Genomic DNA, 24,045 nt, shown 5'->3' with positions numbered 1-24,045 from the left:
TATCTTCTTTTGAAAAGTGTCTGTTCAGATCTTTGCCCATTTTTAAATTATGTTGTCTCTTTATTGAGCTGTAAGTTATTTATTTATTCTGGCTATAAATCCCTTATCAGATAAATGATTTGAAAATATTTTTCCCCCTCACCAAAAAAAGAAAATATTTTATCCCATTCTGTGGGTTGTTTTTCACTTTCTTGATGGTATCTTTCATTCACAAAATTTTTTATTTTGACGAAGTCCAAATTATCTATTTTTTGAGCCTTTGGTGTCATAACTACGAATCCATTGCTGAACCTGAGGTCATACAGATTTATTCCTGTATATCTTTCTAAGAGTTTTATAGTTTTGGTATGTACATTTAAGTCTTTCATCTATTTTGAGTAAATTTTTTTTTTGTATATGATATGAGGTAAGGGTCCAAATTTGTTCTTTTGCACATGACTTGAGTGGTCCCAGCGCCATCTGTTGAAAAGACCATTGTTTTCCATTGAGTGATATTAGCTCTCTTGCTGAAAACCGCTTGACCATGACACATGATTTATTTCGGGACTCTCAGTTGTATTCCATTGATTTATATGTCTATTCACATGCCAGTTCTGTAGTCTGTGCTTTGTAGTAAGTTTTGAAATCAGGCATGCGTTCACCACCTTTGTTGTTTTTAAAATTATTTGGCGATTCTAGGTCCCTTGCAAGTCCACATAAATGTTATAGTGAGGTGGTCAGTTTCTACAAAGAAGTCAGCGTGTATTCTGATAGGGCTGCACTGAATGTGTAAATCAGTTTGGAGATAATGACATCCAACAGTGTTCAATATTCCAGTCTATAAGTATGGGAAGATTTTCCATTTATTTAGCTCTTTATTTTTAAAAATATTTTTTGTTTTCAGGGTATGTTTTGCATTTTGGGAGACGTAAGTTTATTCCCAAATATTTTATTATTTTTGAGTCTTTTGCACATGTACTTGTTTTCTTATGTTCATTTTTGGATTGTTCGTTGGTATCACAGACATACAACTGATTTTTATATATCAATTTTGTATCTTGCAACCCTGCTGAACTTGTTTATTAGGGCTACTAGTTTTAAAATGGAGTCCTTAGGCTTTCCCAGATATAAGCTTATGTCACCTGCAAATAGAGAGTTCTTTTCCAATTTGGCTGCCTTTTATTTCCTTTTCTTGCCTGATTACCCTGGTTAGAATCTGATTTTCCTTTTTTTAACCTAGTTATGGTAGATTTTTCTGAGCAAATGCTTCTTTGTTTGTCATGTGCCCCTAGGACCATTTCCAGAGCTTTTAAATAATCATTTTCAAAATAATTTTTGCTGGTTTCTCTGGGGAGTGGATCTGTGTAGCTCCTCACTCTTCATGCTGGAAATGGGACTCTGGTATTGCATTTTAATAGCCTATAAGCTATAAAAGGGTTAAATATAACTTAAAAGAATGAATTTTTATGGAGTATTTTAGACAAAGCATTGAACTGCTGAGAGAGCTTTTTGTAGGAGGTAAGAAAACATTGTCCAAAGCATAATTTATAGGAGACAGCTTCACTCTGTGAAGATGGAATAGAGGTCAAGGGAAGGTCTGCTATGAAACCTGGTGATTTATATCCCTTCTGGATGCTCACCCATATTCCTTCCAACTATATTTCTTCAGCACACAATAATGCTTTTCAAAGATTTTATGAAAAAATTTTAAACAGAAAAGTGAAAGACTAATATAAACACCCATTTTCTCACAACATAGTTCTACAGTTAACATTTTGTTATATTTGCTTTATTATATATCTGTCTCTCTAAACACCTTTTCTTTTTTTCTTTTTATTTATGTATTTTTTTTGAGTTAGGGCCTCATTTTTTCACCCAGGCTGAGTGCAGTGGTATGATTACACCTCACTGCACATTCGATCTCCCTGGGTTTAGATGATCCTCTCACCTCAGTTTTCTGAGTAGCTGGAACTACAGGCATGTGCCACCATGACCAGCTAAATTTTTGTAATGTTTGTAGAGATAAGATATTGTTGCCCAAGCTGATCTCAAAGTCCTGAGCTCAAGTGATTTGCCTACTTTGGCCTCCTAATGTGCTAGGATTACAGGTAGGAGCCATCATGCCTGGACTAAACATCTTATTTTTTAGTTGTATTTTGTAAGTTGAAGACATCAATACAACTCCCCCTAGATATTTCTGTATGAGTATCATTAACTAGAGCTCAATATTTGTTTACTTTCTAAAAGGTGAAATTTATAGAGTAAAATGCATAAATCTTATGTGTAGCACTTGATGACTTTTGACTATTATATATTAACCCAAAGTTCTCTCAAGTTTTAGGATATTATCATCCCAGAAAGTTCTCTTATATCCCCTCCCAAATACTTACCATTCTAGTATACAGCCACTCCTTAAATCATTTTTGAAACTCATAGATTATTTTCAATTTCCTAGGACTTTATATAAATAGAATAGTATGTGCTTTTTTGTATAATGCTTCATTCACTCAGCCCCTTGTGATTCATCTATGTTGTTGCATGAAATAGTAATTTCCTTATGATTTCATTATATGGCCATTTGTTTATTTTTCTATTGATGGATACTTGGGTGGTTTTCATTTGTAAGTTATTATGAATAAAGATGCTCTGGCATTGAACATAAGTCTTTCTGTGGATATATGCTTACAGATGTCTTAAAGGAATACCTAAGAGGAAATTTCTGGGTCATAGGTGGTATAGTTTGGCTGTGTCCCCACCCAAAATCTCACCTTCAGTTGTAATCCCCACATGTTGGGGGTGGGACCTCATGAGAGGTAATTAGATCATGCGGATGGTTCCCCCATTCTGTTTTCATGATACTGAGTGAGTTCTTACAAGATCTGTGGCTTTATAAGGGGCTTTTCCCCCACTTCATTCAGCACTTTTCTCTCCTGATGCCATGTGAAGAAGGACATGTTTGCTCCCCCTTCCACCAGGTTTTTAAATTTCCTGAGGCCTCCCTAGCCATACAAAACTGTGAATCAATTAAATCTCTTTCCTTTATAAATTCTTCAGTCTTGGGTATTTCTTCACAGCAGTGTGAGAATGGACTAATACAGAAAATTGGTACCAAGTAGTAGGGCATTGCTATAAAGATACCCAAAAATGTGGAAGCAACATCAGAACTGGGTAACAGGCAGAGGTTGGAACAGTTTGGAGGATTCAGAGGAAGATAGGAAGATGTGGGAAAGTTCAGAACTTCCTAGATACTGGATGAATGGCTTTGACCAAAATGCTGATAGTGATACAGACAATGAAGTCCAGGCTGAGGTCACAGATGGAGATGAGGATCTTGTGGAACTGTAATAATGGTGACTCACTATGTCTTAGCAAAGACACTGGTGGCATATTGCCCCTGCCCTAGAAATCTGTGGAATTTTGAACTTGAGAGAGATGATCTAGGGTATCTGGTGGAAGAAATTTCTAAGCAGCAAAGCATTCAACATGTTACTTGGGTGCTGTTGAAAGCATTCAGTTTTATGCAGTCACAAAGATATGGCTTGGAATTGAAATTTATGTTTAAGAGGGAAGCACAGCATAAAACTTCAGAAAATTTGCAGCCTGACAATGCAATAGAAAAGAAACCCATTTTCTGATAAGAAATTCAAGCTGGTTGCAGAAACTTACATAAGTAATGAGGATCCAAACATTAATCACCAAGACAATGGAGAAAATGTCTTCAGGGCATGCCAGAGGTCTTCATGGCAGCTCCTCTCATAACAGCCCTGGAGGCCTAGAAGGAAAAAAATGGCCAGGCCCAGAGCCTTGCTGCTTTATGCAGTCTCTGGACTTGGTGCACTGCATCTCAGCCATGGCTAAAATGGGCCAACATAATGCTCAGGCTGTTGCTTGAGAGGATGCAAGCCCCAGGCCTTGGTGACTTACATGTGGTGTTGGGCCTGCAGGTGCACAGAAGTCAATAATTGAGGTACAGGAACCTTTACCTAAATTTCAGAGGATGTAGGGAAATGCCTGGGTATCCAGGCAGAAGTTCTGTGCAGAGGTGGAGCCCTCATGGGGAACATCTGCTAGAGCAGTGTGGAAGGGAAATGTGGGGTTGGAACCCCCACAGAGAGTCCTCACTGGGGCACTGACTAGTGGATCTATGAGAATAGGGCCACTGTCCTCTAGATCCCAGAATGATAGATCCACCAACACCTTGCACCATGTACCTGGAAAAGCCATAGATACTTAATGTGACGCTGTGATGGCAGCTAGGAGGCAGGCTGTACCCTGCAATGCCATAGGGTGGAGCTGCCCAAGACTGTGGGAGTCAACCTCTTATATCAGTGTGACATGGATGTGAGACATGGAGTCAAAGAGATCATTTTGGAGCTTTAACATTTGACTTTTTTGGCCAATTTCTCCCATTTGGAATAGGTGTATTTACCCAAAGCCTATACCCTCATTGTATCTAGAAAGTAACTAACTTGCTTTTGATTTTACAGGCTCATAGGTGGAAGGTACTTGCCTTGTCTCAGATGAGACTTTGGACTTGGACTTTTAGGTTAATGCTGGAATGAGTTAAGACTTTTGAAGACTGTTGGAAGGGCATGATTGTGTTTTGAAATATGAGTATATGAGATTTGGGAGGGATCAGGGCAGAATGATATGGTTTGCTTGTATCTCCACCCAAAATCTCATCTTGAATTTTAATCCGAATTGTAATCCCCATGTGTTGGAAGCAGGACCTTGTGGGAGATGATTAGATCATGGGAATGGTTCCCCCATGGTGTTCTGGTGATAGTGAGCAAGTTCTCACGAGATCTGGTGGCTTTATAAGGGGCTTTCCCCCACTTCACTCAACACTTTCCTTTCCTGCTGCCATGTGAAGAAGGATGTGTTTGCTTCTCTTCCACCATTATTGTAAGTTTCCTGAGGCCTCCTTACCCATGTGGAACTGAGGCAATTAAATCTATTTCCTTTATAAATTACCCAGTCTTAGGTATTACTTCGTAGCAGTATGAGAATGGACCAATACAATAGGTTTGGTGTATATTTTGTTATATAAGAAACAATTAACATTTATTTTCAAAGTGGTTGTACTAATTTACATTCCTACCAAATATGAGGCTTCTGGTCACTCTGCATTTTTGCCAAATTTTGGTGTTGTCCATGTTAAAAAATTTCAGTCATTCTGGTTTGTGTGTGGATACTGTAATTTGCATTTCTCTGAAAATCTGTTAAAGCTTAAGAATTGTTTTGGCTTAGACTATCTTCTTCCATCAAATAACTGTTGGACAATCAGAATTGGACATGATAATATATGATATTTATGCAGCACTTTGCAATTTGTAAAGTACTTTCACAGATAAGATTAATAAGGCTGTAATTATTTGTGCTGTTAAAAAAGACAGATGAGTCCATTGAAGCTTTGGATAGTTAGATAAGTTACCCATGGTTATCAAACACATATACAGTAAAGCTAGAGCTGGAACTTAGATCTTCTGACTCTGTGAGTCCAGAAGTTCCACTTCAATATACTGCCTGATGTGCATTCAATCTTCTTGCTATAAAAAATAGTTTTTTTGATCTCTGTTAAATCTAACTTTCTGTCTTACCACTCTCCTCCTTTCCCCTTCATCCTGATCTATCAATTACCTACAGTGTCCTGCACCTCTGGAGTGGTTACAGGACAGCAGTACATTCAGTACTATACAAAATGCGCAGACATCCTTTTTAGCAGGCTTTCAGATTTGATGCTTTGGAATAACTTAGCAAATAAATTGATTAGTTTTTCTTTTAATACAGCAATATATTTCTCCTGAATATCATTTTGAAAGTCATATGTATGTGTGTATGTATATATATTTATAAATTAAATTAATAGGCTATATTTCTTAGAGCAGTTTTAGATTTACAGAAAAATTGAACAGCATGTTCAGAGAGTTACCATATATTTCCTCAACTCATTCAATACTTTTCCCTTTTATTACCATGTTATATGATTGTGATATATGTGTTGCAATTTATGTGCCAATATTGACACATTATTATTAACTGAAGTTCATAGTTAACATTAGGGTTCACTCTTTGTGTTGTACATTCTATGGGTTTTGACAAATGTATAACAACATGTATCCTCATCATAGTGTCATATGGAGTACTTCCACTGCCCTAAAAATCTGCTGTGCTCCTCCTATTCATCCCTCCCTCCCCCAACCACTGGAAACCACTGATCTTTTTACTGTCTCCATAGTTTTGCCTTTTCCAGAACAATATTGGAATCGCCAGTATGCAGTCATTTCAGATTGGCTTCCTCTACTTAGCAATGTGCATTAAAGTTTTCTCCATGTCTTTTATGGCTTCAAAGTTCATTTCTTTTTATCACTAAATAATATTTTAGATCCATCACTGAATAATATTTTAGAGAATAATATTTTAGATTTCAACTATTGAAGGACATCTTCATAACCCCCAAGTTTTGGCAATTATGAAAAAAGCAACTTTAAATACTTGTATGCAGGTTTTTGTGTGGGCATAAGTTTTTTATGTATAAAAAAGAGTAATTACTATTTTCTGCTTTCAGATATGAAATATAGTAGTTTGAGAGTGATAATTTCAGGGTGATATCTTCTACCTGATTTTATGTAGTACTTTCTGCTTCCTTTAAGCTTTGAGGAAAATTTCAAAAACTTTTTTTTTTTAATCGGAAATATGTGATGACTTTTTGAGCAAGTAGATGCAATACAGTTATGTCATAGCATTTAGCCAAAAAGCTCCAGGCCATTCGCAAATGTCAGTGTCTCCTTCCCCAGTGATCCTGAAAAGCAAAGAAGCTAGTTTTTGAAGTTGTGGCTTTAGAATATCTGTGAACATTAAGGAAACTGAAAATCACAGTATCCATTAGAAAAACTCTGGATTAAATGCCGGATACTCAATATCAGCTCCACTTTTGTAAAGTATAAACATGGATTTTTTTTTAAGAGATGGGGGAGAAACTCCAGCTTATGAAGAGATGAATCAATTCGCTTTGCAAGAGAAAGGAATGGGAAATATAAATATCTTTGGAAATGAAAAGTTTAAACTGGACATACATACAGATGGCCTTTGGCTGAGAATCATTCCTATGTCCCTCCAGAAAGGACACTCGAGTGTCTCAGGGAATCTGTATGAATCAGTCTGTGATCATTGTGAGAACCCCAGAGCATGTTAGCTTTTTATAAAAACACCTCTCTATTTTCTAGTGTGTCAGGAAGCTGTCTGGGAAGCCTTCAGGACTTTTTGGGATCGACTTCCTGGACGTGAGGAATATCGTTACTGGATGAATTTGTGTGAGGATGGAATCACAAGTATATTTGAAATGGGCACAAATTTTAGTGAGTCTGTGGAACATAGAAGCTTAATCATGAAGGTAAGTGTCAAAACAAAGGAAGGAATTCCTGGACTATTGTAAGGGCATCCACAAAGCTAAGGCCATAAGTAAGAAAAAGCAAGTGGCAAATGCCTCTATTACTATTTTGTTGGCTTGGGCTATGTGAGTAAGCTGCCCTAGGGCGTGGCCTAGTCTTCTATTCCTAGCTCTGGCCTCTATAATATACATTATTAATATTTTCATGTTATTCTGTCCATAAAAAGAAAAAGAAGACATTATTGACTCAGATAAGAGCCTCAGCCTTGTTAATAGATGCAAATATTTGGAAATAATATTCAGCAAAGGTTTAGGCTAAGAATATAAATCTGTGAGAATCAAACATTTTTGCCAGAGTTTTACATGTTATTGACTCAGAATGCATAGCAATGACTCTAATTAAGATAGAGGACATAGTTCATTTGAATAAATGTTTGGTAAGGCATAGGTATGATTCTAATAATGAGTGTGCTTACTTGTTTTCCTTGTTTTAGACATTGGTTTACTCTTAGCAAAGGATAAATAAACATACATAAAGACAAATTACCTTTTTGTAGCACTTTTCCCTTTTCTTGTAGCACATATATATTCATGGCAGGAAAGTGAAACTCTCCAGACATATGTGGCAAATTGTTCATGCTGTCTGTTATTCTGTATATCTCCCTGTCCATTTATTCAGTTCCTCCATGTCCCATATGTAACCTCCCTTGCAAGGAACCAACCCCCAGCTTAGAGATTTAGTTACCATAATTCTTTGAGCTCCCCCAATTATTTATTCATTTTTAATACTGCACTTTTTATATTTTATGATTATTAGTTGTATATGTGACTAATTTCTGTGAGTCAAAAGGCAAGGATTATGTCATTCGTTTGTTCATTTTTGCATTCCTGGAAGGTAGTAAATATGCAATAGATATTTGTTTAAATGAGTATATAAGCAATAACCACATTGTCTTTTTTTACTTGCCACCATAAATTTTATGAAGATTATTTTAAATACTGGTTCTAAGTATTATATACCTTACAAAGACTGAGGAAGTAATTATTGACTGAATAACTGGGCTATTTTGTGTCTAATCAAATTAGATTAGTATATCATAAAGGTAATAAAATATATAATCCTATTCTATTTTTGGATTTTATTTATAATAGAAGAATTAAGTTATTTTCTTTTAACATTTAGCCCAAGAGAGGCATGATCTCATTAAATGGGGGAAGTTGGGGAGAGAAGCATGGTTTGATAAATGTAGGTGGACGAAAGATAAATTTGGCAACTTTTAATCATGGCACTGCATATTTTAATCAAAGTTACTGCGCGTGTTTTTTGCCTGTCACGTTTTTAACTGCTCAGTATTACTAACTATGATAACAGCTACTATTTTTTCAATATCTACCATGTACCATGTCATGTATTAAACTCATTAATAAATTATTAGGTGTTATAATAGCAACCTTATAAGCAGGTGGTAATGTCCCCATTTTTACAGATAGGGACATAAAATTATTACATTCTTTATTCTATAACATAAAACCAGATGTGATGGAGCTTAAATCCAAATCCAGTTCTCTTTTCTAAAATCCATGTTCCTTTCTTCACACCAGTGGGCCTCCCTTCTCAATCATTCCCAATTTTACGAACTGTAGTGACTAACATGGGATAGCTATTTAATGGAAAATATATAGACATATTTGCATGTATACATACTTAGACTTATAACTGCATTGCCTATCTTCATTGTGTCCATAATATATGATCAGCCGTTAGCGTAGTAAATATATATGATGGGTTAGTATTACCATAAGAGCACAATCTTCTGATGTTATCTTGGAATGTATCTCTTACAAGTGGAACTTTGAGTAAATTTAGATCTGAAGTCATAGAAACTATACTTCCAATAATTATTTAATAGAAGGACAGATGAAGGGAATGATGTGTTGCCTGGATAGGCAGAAAGGCCAGCATGAGCCAAGTGTTTGTAGGGAATGACCTGGGCCAATATCCCAATATGTCTGGGAATGATAGGAGATCAGACTAAAAATGTGGATAACTTAGCAAGCTTGGATTTAACTCTGTAGATCACAGGAAACCATGGAAGGGTTGTAGGTAGGTGAGTTGCAGGAGCTGATTTGGCAGTTTTGAATTTTAGAAAGGTCGTTATGGTTTCTACGTGGCATAGGATGGATTACAGGAGGTAAAACTGGAGCAGAGAGACAAGGTAGGGTGTGGCTTCAGTACTCCAGGAGAAAGAGGATAAAGATCCCAACGAGACCGAGACCGTGAAATAGACAAAGGGAACTTGAGAGATGTAAATAGGAACAAGATTAGTAGGACTCTGATGGGTTGAGACAGGGTGAAGAATGGCCCAGGAAGCCTTCCAGTTTTTAGCTTGGGTAACTAAGACCAAGAACTGGGGCAGAGAAGCAGCTTTGTAGATGTGGCAGGGAGAATGAGTTCACTTTCGATGTGTTTATTTGAACCACCTGTGTGCAATGTGAATTGCTTGATATTAAAGCAATTCACATTGATGTTTACGTATGAAGCAAGGATAGGGGTTTGAGATGTCAGTGTGGCTATAGGAGTCACCATCCTGGAGTTAGTGCAGGCATACCTCGTTTTATTGTACTGCCTTTTATAGTGCTTCACAGATACCGCATTGTTTACAAATCAAAGGTTTATGACAACCCTGTGTCAAGCATGTCTGTTTGCGCCATTTTTCCAATAGCATGTGCTCGCACTGTGTCTCTGTCTCACATTTTGGTAATTCGCAAAATATTTCAAACATTTAAAAGTTATTTTCTTCATCTCTTATGTGATCTGTGATCAGTGACCTTTGATTATTACAATGACAATTACATGTTGATTGTTTTGGAGTGCCATGAACAATGCCCATGTAAGATGACAAGCTCAGTTGATAAATGTTGTTTGTGTTTCAACTGCTCCACCAACTGACTGTTCCTTGGTCTCTTTCCATCTCCTCAGGTCCCCCTATTCCCTGAGACACACAATATTGAGATCAGCCCAGTTAACAACCCTGCAATGGCCTCTAAGTGTTCAAGTGAAAAAAAAGAATAGCATGTCTCTCATTTTAAATCAGAAGTTAGAAATGGTTAAGCCTAGTAAAGAAAGTATATTAAACGCTGAGACAGGCCTTAAGCTAGGTCTCTTGCACCAAACACTTGGCCAAGCTGTAAATGAAAATGAAAAGTTCTTGAAGGAAAGTAAAAGTGGGGGAGGGGCCGTGATGGCAGACTAGAAGCAAACGCAATCAGTGGCTCCCGTCCAAAAGAGCCATAACCGCGTGTGCATCCTGCACTGGCAGCTGACGTACCAGGCTTTGGTCATCAGAACTGACTAGGTGGCTGGCTTGGCCCACCCAGAGGAAAGAAGAGCAGTGTGGTGTGATGGTCCCCAGCCAAGGGAGGCAGCGAGTGAGCATGCTACCCAGCTTGGGAAAATGTGCTTTTTCCATGGAACTGTGCAACCCAAGGATCAGAAGATTATAGCGTGAGCCCACGCCACTGGGGCCTGGGGTCCCAACCACAGAGCTGTGCAGTTTTTCAACGGCCACTAAGCTAGAATCTGCTTAAGCCTGCTGAGCTCCCAGGGGCAGAGGGGCAACCAGCACCGCAGCTGCAGCTGCCTGCTGTCTAAGAGGTTTGAGCTCCTTGTGGGAGGGGCAACAGCCAACACTTGGTCTGATAGCTGCCTAATACACTCAGCTTCCAGGGTCAGGGAGGGGTGAAAGCCATCTCGGCAGCCCCAGGCCACGCCTTTCCCCTGCTGGCTCCACAGAGGCTGAACAGCTTGGTCCCAAGAGGTATCGCCCAAAACCCAACACACTGGCTGTGGCAGACTGAGGACAGAGGGCCTCTTCAGGCCGGACCTTGACACGTCCCTCCTCATTGGGCAGGGCCTCCCTGCAGGAACTCCAACAACTCCAGCCAGAAGCTCTAATCTCCCTGGGCCTGAGCCCCTAGGGGGAGGGGTGGTCACAGTCTCCAGGGACCAGTAGACTTAGCCTTCCCTCCTGGGAATCCGGGCAGCCCAGATGAGTGGGTGTCTCTCCAGTGAAGCACACTCCCTTCACCAAGGGACAATCAAAGTGCTTTCTTGAATGAGTCCTGTTCCCTATACCACCCATCTGGTTGAGACTCTCCAACAGGGGTTCTCAGCCAACGTAGGAGCATTTCTGCTGGCATCAGGTTGGTGCCCCTTGAGGTCAGAGATCACAGAGGAAAGAACAGGCACCCATCTTTGCTGCTCTCCAGCCTCCCCAAGTGAGATCTCCAGGCATGGGGTGAACCAGATAAACAGGGCCTGAAGTGAACCCCCAGTGAAACACAGCAGCCCTACAGAAAAGGGACCTGACCATTAAAAAAAAGCAAACAAACAGAAAACAATTGCAACAGCATCAATAACAAAAATGTCCCCAGAAAAACCCCATCCAAGGGTCAGCAGCCTCAAGGATTGATACTAGACAAACTCATGAAGATGAGAAAGAATCAACAAAAAAGGTTGAAAATGCAGAAGTCCATAGTGGTGCCTCTTCTCCTCCAAATGATTGCAGTGCTCACCAGCAAGGGTGCAGAACCGGATGGAGGACAAGATGAAGGAATGGACAGAAGTAGGTTTCAGAGGTGGGTGATAACACACACTGCTGAGCTAAAGGAGCATGTTTTAACCCAATGCAAACAAGCTAAGAACCTTGATAAAAGGTTACAGAGGTTGCTAACTCTAATAACAAGTTGAGAGAGGAACATAAATGAGCTGCTGGAACTCAAAAACACAGCATGAAAACTTCATGAAGAATACACGATTATCAATAGCTGAATTGACCAAGGGGAAGCAAGTATATCAGAGTTTGAAGGCCATCATGCTGAAATAAGGCATGCAGATGAGATTAGAAAAAACAATGAAAAGGAACAAACAGAACCTCTGAGAAATATGGGACTATGTAAAAAGACCGAACTTATGATTGAGTGGAGTACCTGAAGAAGACAGCGAAAATAGAACCAACTTGGAAAACATACTCCAGGATATTATCCAGGAGAACTTCCCTGACTTAGCAAGACAGGCTAATGTGCAAATTCAAGAAATACAGAGAACTCCACTAAGAGACTGCATGAGAAGATTAACCCCAAGACACATAATCATTAGATTCTCCAAGGTTGAAATGAAGGAAAGAAATGTTAGGGGCAGCCAGAGAAAAAGGCAGGGTCACCAACGGGGGAGAAGCCCATCAGACTAACAGTGAACCTCTCAGCAGAAACCCTACAAGCCCGAAGAGAGGCAGGGTGTCAATACTCAACATTCTTAAAGAAAAGAATTTTCAACCCAGAATTTCATATTCACCCAAACTAAGCTTTATAAGTGAAGGAGAAATAAAATTCTTTCCAGACAAGCAAATGCTCAGGTATTTCATCACCATCTGGCCTGCTTTGCAAGAGCTCCTGAAGGAAGCATTAAATATGGAAAGGAAAAACTGGTATGAGCCACTGCAAAAACACACCAAAATATAAAGACCAATGACACTATGAAGAAACTGCATCAAGTAGTGTGCAAAACAACCAGCTAGCATCATGTTGATATGATCAAATTCACACATAACAATATTAGCCTTAAATGTAAATGGGCAAAGTGCCCTAGTAAAAAGATACAGACTGGCAGATTGGATAAAGAATCAAGACCCACTGGTGTGCTGCATTCAGGAGACCCATCTGACATGCAAAGATACACATAGGCTCAAAATAAAGGGATGAAGGAAAACTCACCAAGCAAATGGAAAGAAAAAAAAAAGAAGGGGTTACAATCCTAATCCTAGTCCTTGACAAAACAGACTTTAAACCAACAAAGATCAAAAAAGACAAATACAAAGAAGGGCATTATATCATAGTAAAGGGACCAATTCAAAAAGAAGAGCTAACTATCCTAAATATATATGCACCTAGTACAGGAGCACCCTGATTCATAAAATAAGTTTTTAGTTACCTACAAAGAGACTTAGACTTCCACACAATAATAGTGGGAGACTTTAACTCCCCACTGTCAATATTAGACAGATCAACAAGGCAGAAAAGTAACAAGGACATTTAGGACTTGAGCTCAGCTCTGGATCAAGTGGACCTAATAGTTATCTGCAGAACTCTCCACCCCAAATCAACAGAATTCACATTCTTCTCAGTGCTCCATGGCACTTATTCTAAAATTGACCACATAACTGAAGTAAAGCATTCCTCAGCAAATGCAAAATAACTGAAATCATAACAGTCTCACACCCACAGTGCAATCCAATTAGAACTCAGGATTAAAAACTCATTCAAAACCACACAGTTACATGGAAATTGAACAACCTGCTCCTGAATGACTCCTGGGTAAATAATGAAATTAAGGAAGAAATCAAGAAGTTCTTTGAAACCAATGAGAACAGAGAAACAATGAAACTCTGGGACACAGCTAAATCAGTGTTAAGAGATATATTTACAGCATTAAATACCCACATCAGAAAGCTGGAAAGATCCCAAATTGACATACTACCATCAAAATTAAAAGAGCCAGGCCGGGCGCGGTGGCTCACGCCTGTAATCCCAGCAATTCGGGAGGCCGAGGTGGGTGGATCATGAGGTCAAGAGATCGAGACCATCCTGGTCAACATGGTGAAACCCCGTCTCTACTAAAAATACAAAAAATTAGCTGGGCATGGTGGCACGTGCCTGTAATCCCAGCTACTCAGGAGGCTGAGGCAGGAGAATTGCCTGAACCCAGGAGGCGGAGGTTGCGGTGAGCCGAGATCGCACCATTGCACTCCAGCCTGGGTAACAAGAGCAAAACTCTGTCTCAAAAAAAAAAAAAAAAAAAAAAATTAAAAGAGCCAGAGAGGCAAGTGGAAGCTAATGAAAAGCTAGCAGAAGACAAGAAATAACTAAGATCAGAGCAGAACTGAAGGAGGCAGAGACATGAAAAATTCTCCAAAAATAATAGATGAATCCAGGAGCTGGTTTTCTGAAAAAAAAAAAAAAAAAAAAAAAAAAAAAAAAAAAATAGATCGGTTGCTAGCTATACTAATAAAGAAGAAATGAGAGAAGAATCAAATGCAAACAATAAAAAATAATCAAGGGGTTATCACCACTGACCCCACAGAAATACAAACTATCATCAGAGAATACTATAAATGCCTCTGTGCAAATAAACTAGAAAATCTAGAAGAAATAGATAAATTCCTGGACACATACACTCTCCCAAGACTAAACCAGGAAGAAGTCCTGAATAGATTCAGAATCCCTGAATAGACCAACAACGAGTGCTGAAATTGGGGCAGTAATCAATAGCCTACCAACCAGAGAAACAAAAAACAAAACAAAACAACCCAGGCCCAGACGGATTCACAGCTGAATTCTACCAGAGGTACAAAGAGGAGCTGGTCCCATTCCTTCTGAAACTATTCCAAACAATTGAAAAGGAGGGACTCCTCCCTAACTCATTTTAGGAGAAAAGCATCATCCTGATACCGAAACCTGGCAGAGACACAAAACAAAGAGAAAGCTTATCCAGTACAATCAAGTTGGCTTCATCCCTGGGATGCAAGGCTGGTTCAGCACACGGAAATCAATAAACATAATCCATCACATAAACAGAATCAGTGACCTAAATGACACGATCATCTCAATAGATGCAGAAAAGGCCTTTGAGAAAATTCAACAGCACTTCATGTTAAAAACTCTCAACAAACTAGGTATTCATGGAACATATCTCAAAATAATAAGTGCTATTTATGACAAACCCACAGCCCATATTATACTGAATGGACAAAAGCTGGAAGCATTCTCTTTGAAAATTGGCACAAGACAAGGATGCCCTCTCTCACCATTGCTATTCAATATAGTATTGGAATTTCTGGCCAGGACAATCAGGCAAGGGGAAGAAATAAAGGGTATTCAAGCAGAAAAAGAGGAAGTCAAATTGACTGTTTTCAGACAATATGATCGTATATTTAGAAAGCCCCATCATCACAGCTCCAAAACTCCTTAAGCTGATAAGCAACTTCAGCAAAGTCTCAGGGTACAAAATCAATGTGCAAAATACACAAGCATTCCTATATTCCAATTATGGAGAAGAGGAGAGCCACATCATTAGTGAACTCCCATTCACAATTGCTACAAAAAGAATAAAATACCTAGAAATACAGCTAACAAGGGATGTGAAGGACCTCTTCAAGGAGAACTACAAACCCTTGCTCCAGGAAATAAGAGAGGACACCAACAAATAAAACAAATAAAAAAAATCCATCCTTATGAATAGGAAGAATCAATATTGTAAAAATGGCCAGACTACCAAAAGTAATTTGTAGACTCAATGCTATTTCCATGGACATTCTTCACAGAAAAAACGACTTTGAATTTTATATGGAACCGAAAAAGAGCCCGTATAGCCAAGAGACTCCTAAGCAAAAAGAAGAAAGCTGGAGGCGTCGCTACCTGACTTCAAACTATACTATAAGGCTGCAATAACCAAAACAACATGATACTGGTGCCAAAACGGATATGGAGACCAATGGAACAGAACAGATACCTCAGAAATAACACCACACATCTACAACCATCTGATCCTCAACAAACCTGACAAAAACAAGCAACGGGGAAAGGATTCCCTATTTAATAAATGGTGTTGGGAAAACTGGCTAGCCATGTGCAAAAAACTGAAACTAGACCCCTTCCTTACACCTTCTATAAAAATTAACTCAAGATAAAGACTTAAAGGTAAAACCCCAAAGCATAAAAACCCTAGAAGAAAACCTAGGCAATACCATTCAGGACATAAGCGTGGGCAAAGACTTCATGATGAAAATGCCAAAAGCAATTGCAACAGAAGTCAGAATTGACAAGTGGGATCTAATTAAACTAAAGAACTTCTGCACAGCAAAAGAAACTATCATCAGAGTGAACAGGCAACCTACAGAATGGGAGAAAATTTTGCAATATACCCATCTGAAAAAGGTCTAATATCTAGAATCTACAAGGAATTTAAATTTACAAGAAAAAAACAACCCTGTCAAAAACCAGGCAAGTATATAACAGCATTTCTCAAAAGAAAACATTTATGTGGCCAACAAACATGAAAAAATGCACATCATCACTGGTCATTAGAGAAATGCAAATTGAAACCACGTTGAGATACCATTTCACCCAGCCAGAATGGCGATTATTAAAAAGTCAAGAAACATACCGGCAAGGCTCTTGAGAAATAGAAATCCTTTTACACTGTTAATGGGAATGTAAATTTGTTCAACTATTGTGGAACACAGTGTGGCAATTCCTCAAGGATCTAGAACCAGAAATACCATTTGACCCAGCAATCTCATTATTGGGTATATAACCAAAGGATATAAATTATTCTACTATAAGGACACATGCACATGTATTTTTATTGAAGCACTATTTATAATAGCAAGGACATGGAACCAATCCAAATGCCCATCAATGATAGACCAGATAAAGAAAATGTGGCACATATACACCGTGGAATACTATGCAATCATAAAAAGGAATGAGATCATGTCCTTTGCAGGGACATGGATGAAGCTGGAAGCCATCATCCTCAGCAAACTAACACAGGAACAGAAAACCAAACACCGCATGTTCTCATTCATAAGTGGGAGTTGAAAAATGAAAACACATGGACACAGGAATGGGAACAGGACAAACTAGGGCCAGTCAGGGGTTGTGGGATGAGGGGAGGGATAACATTAGGACAAATAGCTAATGCATCGGGGCTTAAAACCTAGATGATGGGTTGATAGGTGCAGCAAACCCCTATGGCACATGTATACCTATGTAACAAACCTACACATTCTACACTTGTATTCCAGAACTCAAAGTAAAAAAAAAGAAAAGAAAAGAAATAAAATGTGCTATTCTAGTGAGGACATACGTGATAAGAAAGCAAAACAGCTTTCTTGCTGATATGGAGAAAGTTTGAACGGTTGGAGTAGAAGATCAAACCAGCCACAACATTCCCTTAAGGAAAGCTGAGTCCAGAGCAAGGCCCTACTCTTTTCAATTCTGTGAAGGCTGAGGGAGGCGAGGAAGCTTCAAAAGAATAGCTGGAAGACGGTAGAGGTTGGTTTATGAGGTTAAGAAGAGCAGCTATCGCCAGGCGCGGTGGCTCATGCCTGTAATCCCAGCACTTTGTGAGGCCGAGGCGGGTGGATCATGAGGTCAAGAGATCGAGACCATCCTGGTCAACATGGTGAAACCCTGTCTCTACTAAAAAAAAAAAAAAAAAAAATGCAAAAAATTAGCTGGGCATGGTGGCGCGTGCCTGTAATCCCAGCTACTCAGGAGGCTGAGGCAGGAGAATTGCCTGAGCCCAGGAGGCGGAGATTGCGGTGAGCCGAGATCGCGCCATTGCACTCCAGCCTGGGTAACAAGAGTGAAACTCTGTCTCAAAAAAAAAAAAAAAAAAGAAGAGCAGCTGTCTTCATGATATAAGCAAGCGCTGATGCAGAAGCTGTAGCAGGTTACCAACAAGAGCTAGCTAATTTAGGAAAGTGGCTTCATGGAACACAGATTTTTTATAAAGATCAAACAGCTTTCTATTGGATGAAGATGCTGTCTAGGACTTCGATACCTAGAGAGAAGTCAATACCTGGCCTGGCCTCAATGAAGGACATGCTGAATTTCTTGTTAGGGGATAATGCAGCTAGTGACTTAAATTGGAAGGCAATGCTTATTACCATGCCAAAAATCCTAGGACCCTTAAGAAATATGCTAAATCTACTCTATGCTCTGTAAATGGAACAAAAAATCTGAGTGTATCACATCTGTTTACAGCATGGTCGACTGACCCTTTTAAAACCCACCTTTGAAAGCCACTGCTCAGGAAATTAATTTTTTTCAAAATATTACTGCTCATGGACAATGCCTGTAGCCACCCGAGCTCTGATGGGATGTATAAGAAGATGAATGTTGTATTCGTGCCTGCCAATGCAATATTTATTCTACAGCCCATGGATTAAGGAATCATTTCAATTTTTAAGTGCTGTGATTTTTAGAAATCCATTTTATACAGCTGCCATAGATAGTGATTTCTCTGATGGATCTGGGCAAAGTAAACTGAAAATCTTCCGGAAAGGATTCACCATCTAGATGGCACTCACAACATTTGTATCTCAGTAGGAGAGGTCAACATGCCAACATTAATAGGGATTTGGAAGACATTGCTTCCAACTCTCCTGGATGACCTGGAGGGGAAGTAACTACAGATGTGGTAGAAATAGCAGGAGAACGAGGCTTAGAAGTACAGCCTGAAGATGAGACTCAATTGCTACAATCTCACAATAATACTTGAATGAATGAGAAATTTCTTCTTATAAATGAGCAAAGAAAGTTGTTTCTTCCAATGGAATCTACTTCTGGCAAAGATGCTGTGAGCACTGTTGAAATGACAATAAATATCCATGAAGTTGATAAACTTTATCAACAAACATGAACTCAGTTGATAAAGAAGTGGCAGGATTTGAGAGAATTGACTCCAATGTTAAGTTTTACAGTAGATAAAATTTTATCAATAACATTATATACAACAGGGGAATCTTTTGTGAAAGAAAAAAAATTAATTGATGTGGCAAAATTCATTGTTGTCTTATTTTATGAAATTGCCACAGTCACGTCAATCATCAGCAGCCATCGCTCTGATTGGTCAGCAGCCATCACCTTGGAGGCAACACCCTCCAGAAGCAGAAAGATGATGACTTGCTGAAGGCTCAGTTAATTGTTAGCATTTTTTTTTTAGCAATAAAGTATTTTAAAATTAAGGTACATACCTTTTCTAGACGTGATATTATTGTACTTTTAATAGACTACAGTAAACATAACTTTTATATATACTAGGAAGCCAAAAAATACATGACTTGCTTTATTGGGATATTTGCTTTATTGAGCTTCTATTTGGTCTGGAACAAAACCTGAAATATATCTGAGGTATGCCTGTAATTGAAACCATGAGAGTGGCTGAGATTGTTCTGGGGAGTCTGTAGAGCAAAAAGAGCAGTGAGTCTTTTATAAATGCAGTGAGAGGCATTTAGAGTAATAGTCTCTGTTTTACCAATGAGAAAATTGAGGCCTGGCACCAGAGAGATTTTGGGATTTTCCTATATAGCTGAGGAGGGGAAACTAGAACTGGAAACTAGGTCTCCTGATTCCAAGTCACTGTTCCTTCTATCATATTGATCTCAAAATAACACTTCTAATTTAGGGGAAACTTGCAGGTAATTTGCTTTAGAATGCCCCTGGAGATAATCCAATTATTGATATATGTCTTTTTTGTCTGAATTCTGTAGAAACAAATTTATCAATTATTTTATCCACGTTTATATTGTTCTAGGATGAGAGTTACTTTAAAATTTTTTATGCAGCAATAAAAAATGATGAGTTCGTGTCCTTTGTATGGACATGAATGAACCTGGAGAAAATCATTCTCAGCAAACTGACACAAGAACAGAAAATGAAATACTGCGTGTTCTCACTCATAGGCGGGTGTTGAACAATGAGAACACATGGACACAGGGAGGGGAGCACTACATACTGGGGTCTGTTGGGGGGAATAAGGGAGGCACAGTGGGGGGTGGGGAGTTGGGGAGAGATAGCATGGGGAGAAATGCCAGATATAGGTGAAGGGGAGGAAGGCAGCAAATCACACTGCCACGTGTGTACCTATGCAACTATCTTTCATGTTCTTCACATGTACCACAAAACCTGAAATCCAATAAAAAAATTAGATAAAAAATTCTTTGATTCTAAGTCCATGGTAGGTTTATGTAAAACTATAAGAAATCTATAACTTTTATACGTTTATGAAATGATTAGCAGATCAAGTCTGTTATTTGTGCCCAAAGAGCACAGGAACTTTTGGGCATATAAGCAGAGAATGAATGTCAGGGTGTTGCTGTAGTCACAGAAAAGAACTCGGTATCATTAGCACGTGTTTTAATCACTTGTCTAACCATAGAGAATAGTAGCGTAGATTCTACCATGTTAGGGCAGTAGTGGTGATCTATGAAATAAGTTTTATTTACTCCTTAATAACTGTTGTTAACTCAGTCATTTTTATGTTTTTGTTTTCCGTAGAAACTGACTTATGCAAAGGAAACTGTAAGCAGGTGAGTGTCTCTTTTTCCCAGAATTCATGTTTGGCAACACAGATGTATCATAACCTAATTCAAGACTCACCCCAAATTTAATGGTGCCTTTGTATTCTCTTGTCAGTTGGCAATGACCAAGCCTGTGGATAAGTCCCAAATGTTTTTCCTCATTCCCAGGCTACCTTTCTTTCCAGACCACCACGGCCACTGTGCGTGTTTGCTGTCTGACCTTATTATGAGGCAAACTTGCTCCTCTCTTAGATAAGAAAACAGATTTATGGTTTATATGGAATGACCTATTGTTGTTGAGGTTTAAAGGCAAATGATGAAATTGTTCTGAAATGGTACACCACAGTGGAGGATAGGTTATTAAATGATGGGTGGTGCTATGGACCAACTTATCGACTATTGATGATTATGATCTTGAAACATAGGAATAGCATAACCTTGATGAATCTATCAACATTATGATTCTTGACTCCGTTTACCATTAGGCTTAGGGCTAAGGTCTTTTCTGGTTTCTGGGAAGCAGTAGTACAAAGAAGAACACAAAAATTGAGGGATTTTGAGCCTATAGGGGCTAAACCTTTCCAATTCTATTTATCCTCAGAGTATCTAACCTATAATAGCATGTGGGTAGTTATATAGGAAAGTACCACTAGAACATACAATCCAGGTCAAAGTCCAGAATTTTGCCTCAAATTAGAAAGAAGGACAGATTGAAAAACCAAGTAGGTGAGTCACTGTCCAGAGATTCAGCCTGGGCAGCAGAGTCAGGGCAAAAGCATAATTGGAATATATATGTAGGTGGTAGTGGGGTGTATCCTGGTTTCAAATTGAACACAAGTGAGTAGGAGAGAAGTGGAACTCTGTATAGTCTTATTCACACAGCCAATGCCACTGAGTCTATACCAGGGCATGGGATTGAGCATTTACTTAAATATGGGGCCATGTGGTCTTTTATTCTGTTTTATATTTTATATTTATTTAGAGACAGGGTCTTGCTCTGTCACCCAGGCTGGAATGTGGTGGCATGATCACAGCTCACTGCAGCCTCGACCTCCCAGACTTAAGTGATCTTCCACTTCAGCCTCCCAAGTAGTTGGGACTGCAGGAACACACCATCAGGCCCAGCTAATCTTTTCATATGCTTTTGTAGAGAGAGGGTTTTGTCATGTTGCCCAAGCTAGTGTTGATCTCCTGGGCTCAAACAATCAGCCGGCCTCAGCCTCCCAATGTATTGGGATTGATTATAGGCGTGAGCGACTGCGCCTGGCTGGGTGTGGTTTCTTCACCACAGAAGCAGAGCTCAGAGACAGTGAACTAAACATCTGTAAATCTATAGTTCCAGTGATCGAACAAGAAGGAATCTTAGAGGTCACCTCATCCAACTTTCACAGTCTATTGGTTCAAGTAACTTCTCTAATCTCCCTTTCAGTTCATTGTGCCCAAAGCTATGTCAATCATTTCCTCACAAATCTGTTTTTTTCACTGTTCCTCTCATCAGTGAATGAATGGTATTATCATCCATCTAATTGCTCATATTATTTTCTCTTGCTTTCTCTCTTCATTCTCTTCTCCTAATTATCTCTTGATTCCATCCATTTCTCTCTGCCCTCACAGTCCCTACACTGAGTCACATGATCAACACTTGTTTCCTGGTATAAAGCCTTGCCAGGAGGTCTCTCTACTTCCTTCTGAGCCCTCCTCTCCACCCTGGCCACAAATCTTCAAAAGAATAAATTTGATCATGTTCCTCTCCTCTATAAGACAATTTAATAGTTCCTTCTTGCTTTTTTTTGAGAGAAAATTATAAACTTTATTGAAAGATATGTCAAAGGCCTAACTAAGTAAATAGAGAGCTATACCATATTCATGGGTTGGAAGACAACATTGTAAAGATGACATGGCTCACCAAATTAATCTATACATTCAATACAAATCCAATCAAAATTTCAGCGTTCTTGGGTTTGATTTATAACTTGTTGATCTACTTCTAGAAGTTATATAGAAGAGCAGATGACTAGGCCGGGCGCGGTGGCTCAAGCCTGTAATCCCAACACTTTGGGAGGCCGAGGCGGGTGGATCACGAGGTCAAAAGATCGAGACCATCTTGGTCAACATGGTGAAACCCCGTCTCTACTAAAAATACAAAAAATTAGCTGGGCACGGTGGCGCATGCCTGTAATCCCAGCTACTCGGGTGGCTGGGGCAGAAGAATTGGCTGAACCCAGGAGGCGGAGGTTGCGGTGAGCCGAGATCATGCCATTGCACTCCAGCCTGGGTAACAAGAGCGAAACTCCGTCTCAAAAAAAAAAAAAAAAAAAGAAGAGCAGATGACTTAGAATAGCCAAGACACTCCAAGGAAGAAAAATTTGTGGTGATTCTGGAGACAGAGGTGAGATTGGTCAAAATTACAACAAAATGTAGAGGCACCTTGGTTTTTATCAAGACCTTTTTCTAAAGTTGTAATAATCAGGACTGTATTGTACTGCTACAAGATAAGACAAATTGACATGGGTCAGGATAGAAGCCATCAAAATACCCAAGCATGTAGACAAACGCTTAATTCATGAAAAAGAGGCAGTATTACAAATCACTGCAGAAAGGATGAACTTTTCAGTAAATAGTGCTGAGACAACCACTTTGCCATATGAAAAATATTAAATTGAATTTCTAACTCTTAATTTTTACAAACTCTTTTTTTACAAAAAGCAGTTCAGGGCAGACTAAAGACAAATATGAAAGAAAAAACTGTAAAACTTCTACAAGGCACTAAAGAATATATTTATGACTTTGGGTAGGAAAGGATCTCCCCACAAACCAACTAGTATTCAGCTTTATATTATACTTTTTAAAAACATTTATTTTCAGCAGGAAATAGTCAACAGTTTACAATTTCCAAACTCCCCTCCTCTGAAAGTCACTGTAAAAGTTGACAATGCATTTTGTTGCTGCTCTGAACACGAAAGATATTCAGAGAGGGTGGACACTTCACATGAGGCATGTATGAACTTTTCACAGGCCCTCTTTGATGTGGAGGAAATAAAGTAAAACCTGCAGGATGAATCCACAAACTAAAAACAGGCATCTTGGCTCTTTAGAGTGACACCATTTCGATGTCATCACCGGAGAGCCTGGGTTTTGTTACCTAACACAGTTGATTTTAGGGCTGCCAAGGCTACATCAAGACTTTTGGTTTAAGGAAGTTAAGTCTATGCTGATGGCATCAGGGAAGGAGAAGATGTGAAGCTTTGCTTTCCTACGCTGTAAGGCTTCTGGGCCCAAGTGGCTAACATGGGAATGTCAGAGAATCTCTCCTGGGAATCAAGAACAACCTTCAAACACCGGGACAGAAAATCGTATTTTCCCCTGTTTTAATTCCGTTTCTGAGATACAACCTATTAGTGGTATTTGCCCTTTCCACAAAAGACAATCATGAAGTATCCTGTGTGCTAACAACACTTTCAAAAGTGAGCCAAACTTCTACAGTTTTATAAAACTTGATTTAAAAAAATAGTATTTCAAACAGTAGAGTCA

At 39.0% G+C, this 24,045-nt stretch overlaps 1 protein-coding gene across 2 annotated transcripts in view; it reads left to right on the top strand.

Annotated features, from left to right (window-relative positions):
* Nucleotides 1-24,045, top strand: part of IMPG2 (interphotoreceptor matrix proteoglycan 2) — a 137,341-nt gene that overhangs the window by 7,445 nt on the left and 105,851 nt on the right. For both annotated transcript variants that reach the window (XM_078352234.1, XM_078352235.1), the window contains 2 exons: nucleotides 7,206-7,372; nucleotides 20,492-20,523. In XM_078352234.1, coding sequence (XP_078208360.1) covers nucleotides 7,206-7,372; nucleotides 20,492-20,523 — 199 coding nt within the window. The remainder of the gene's footprint in view (nucleotides 1-7,205; nucleotides 7,373-20,491; nucleotides 20,524-24,045) is intronic.

This window comes from Callithrix jacchus, chromosome 15 (genome assembly GCF_049354715.1).
Source record: "Callithrix jacchus isolate 240 chromosome 15, calJac240_pri, whole genome shotgun sequence".
Lineage (NCBI taxonomy): Eukaryota > Metazoa > Chordata > Mammalia > Primates > Cebidae > Callithrix > Callithrix jacchus.
Note: the sequence above shows the minus strand (reverse complement) of the source record. Positions and strands in the feature narration are given on the sequence as shown.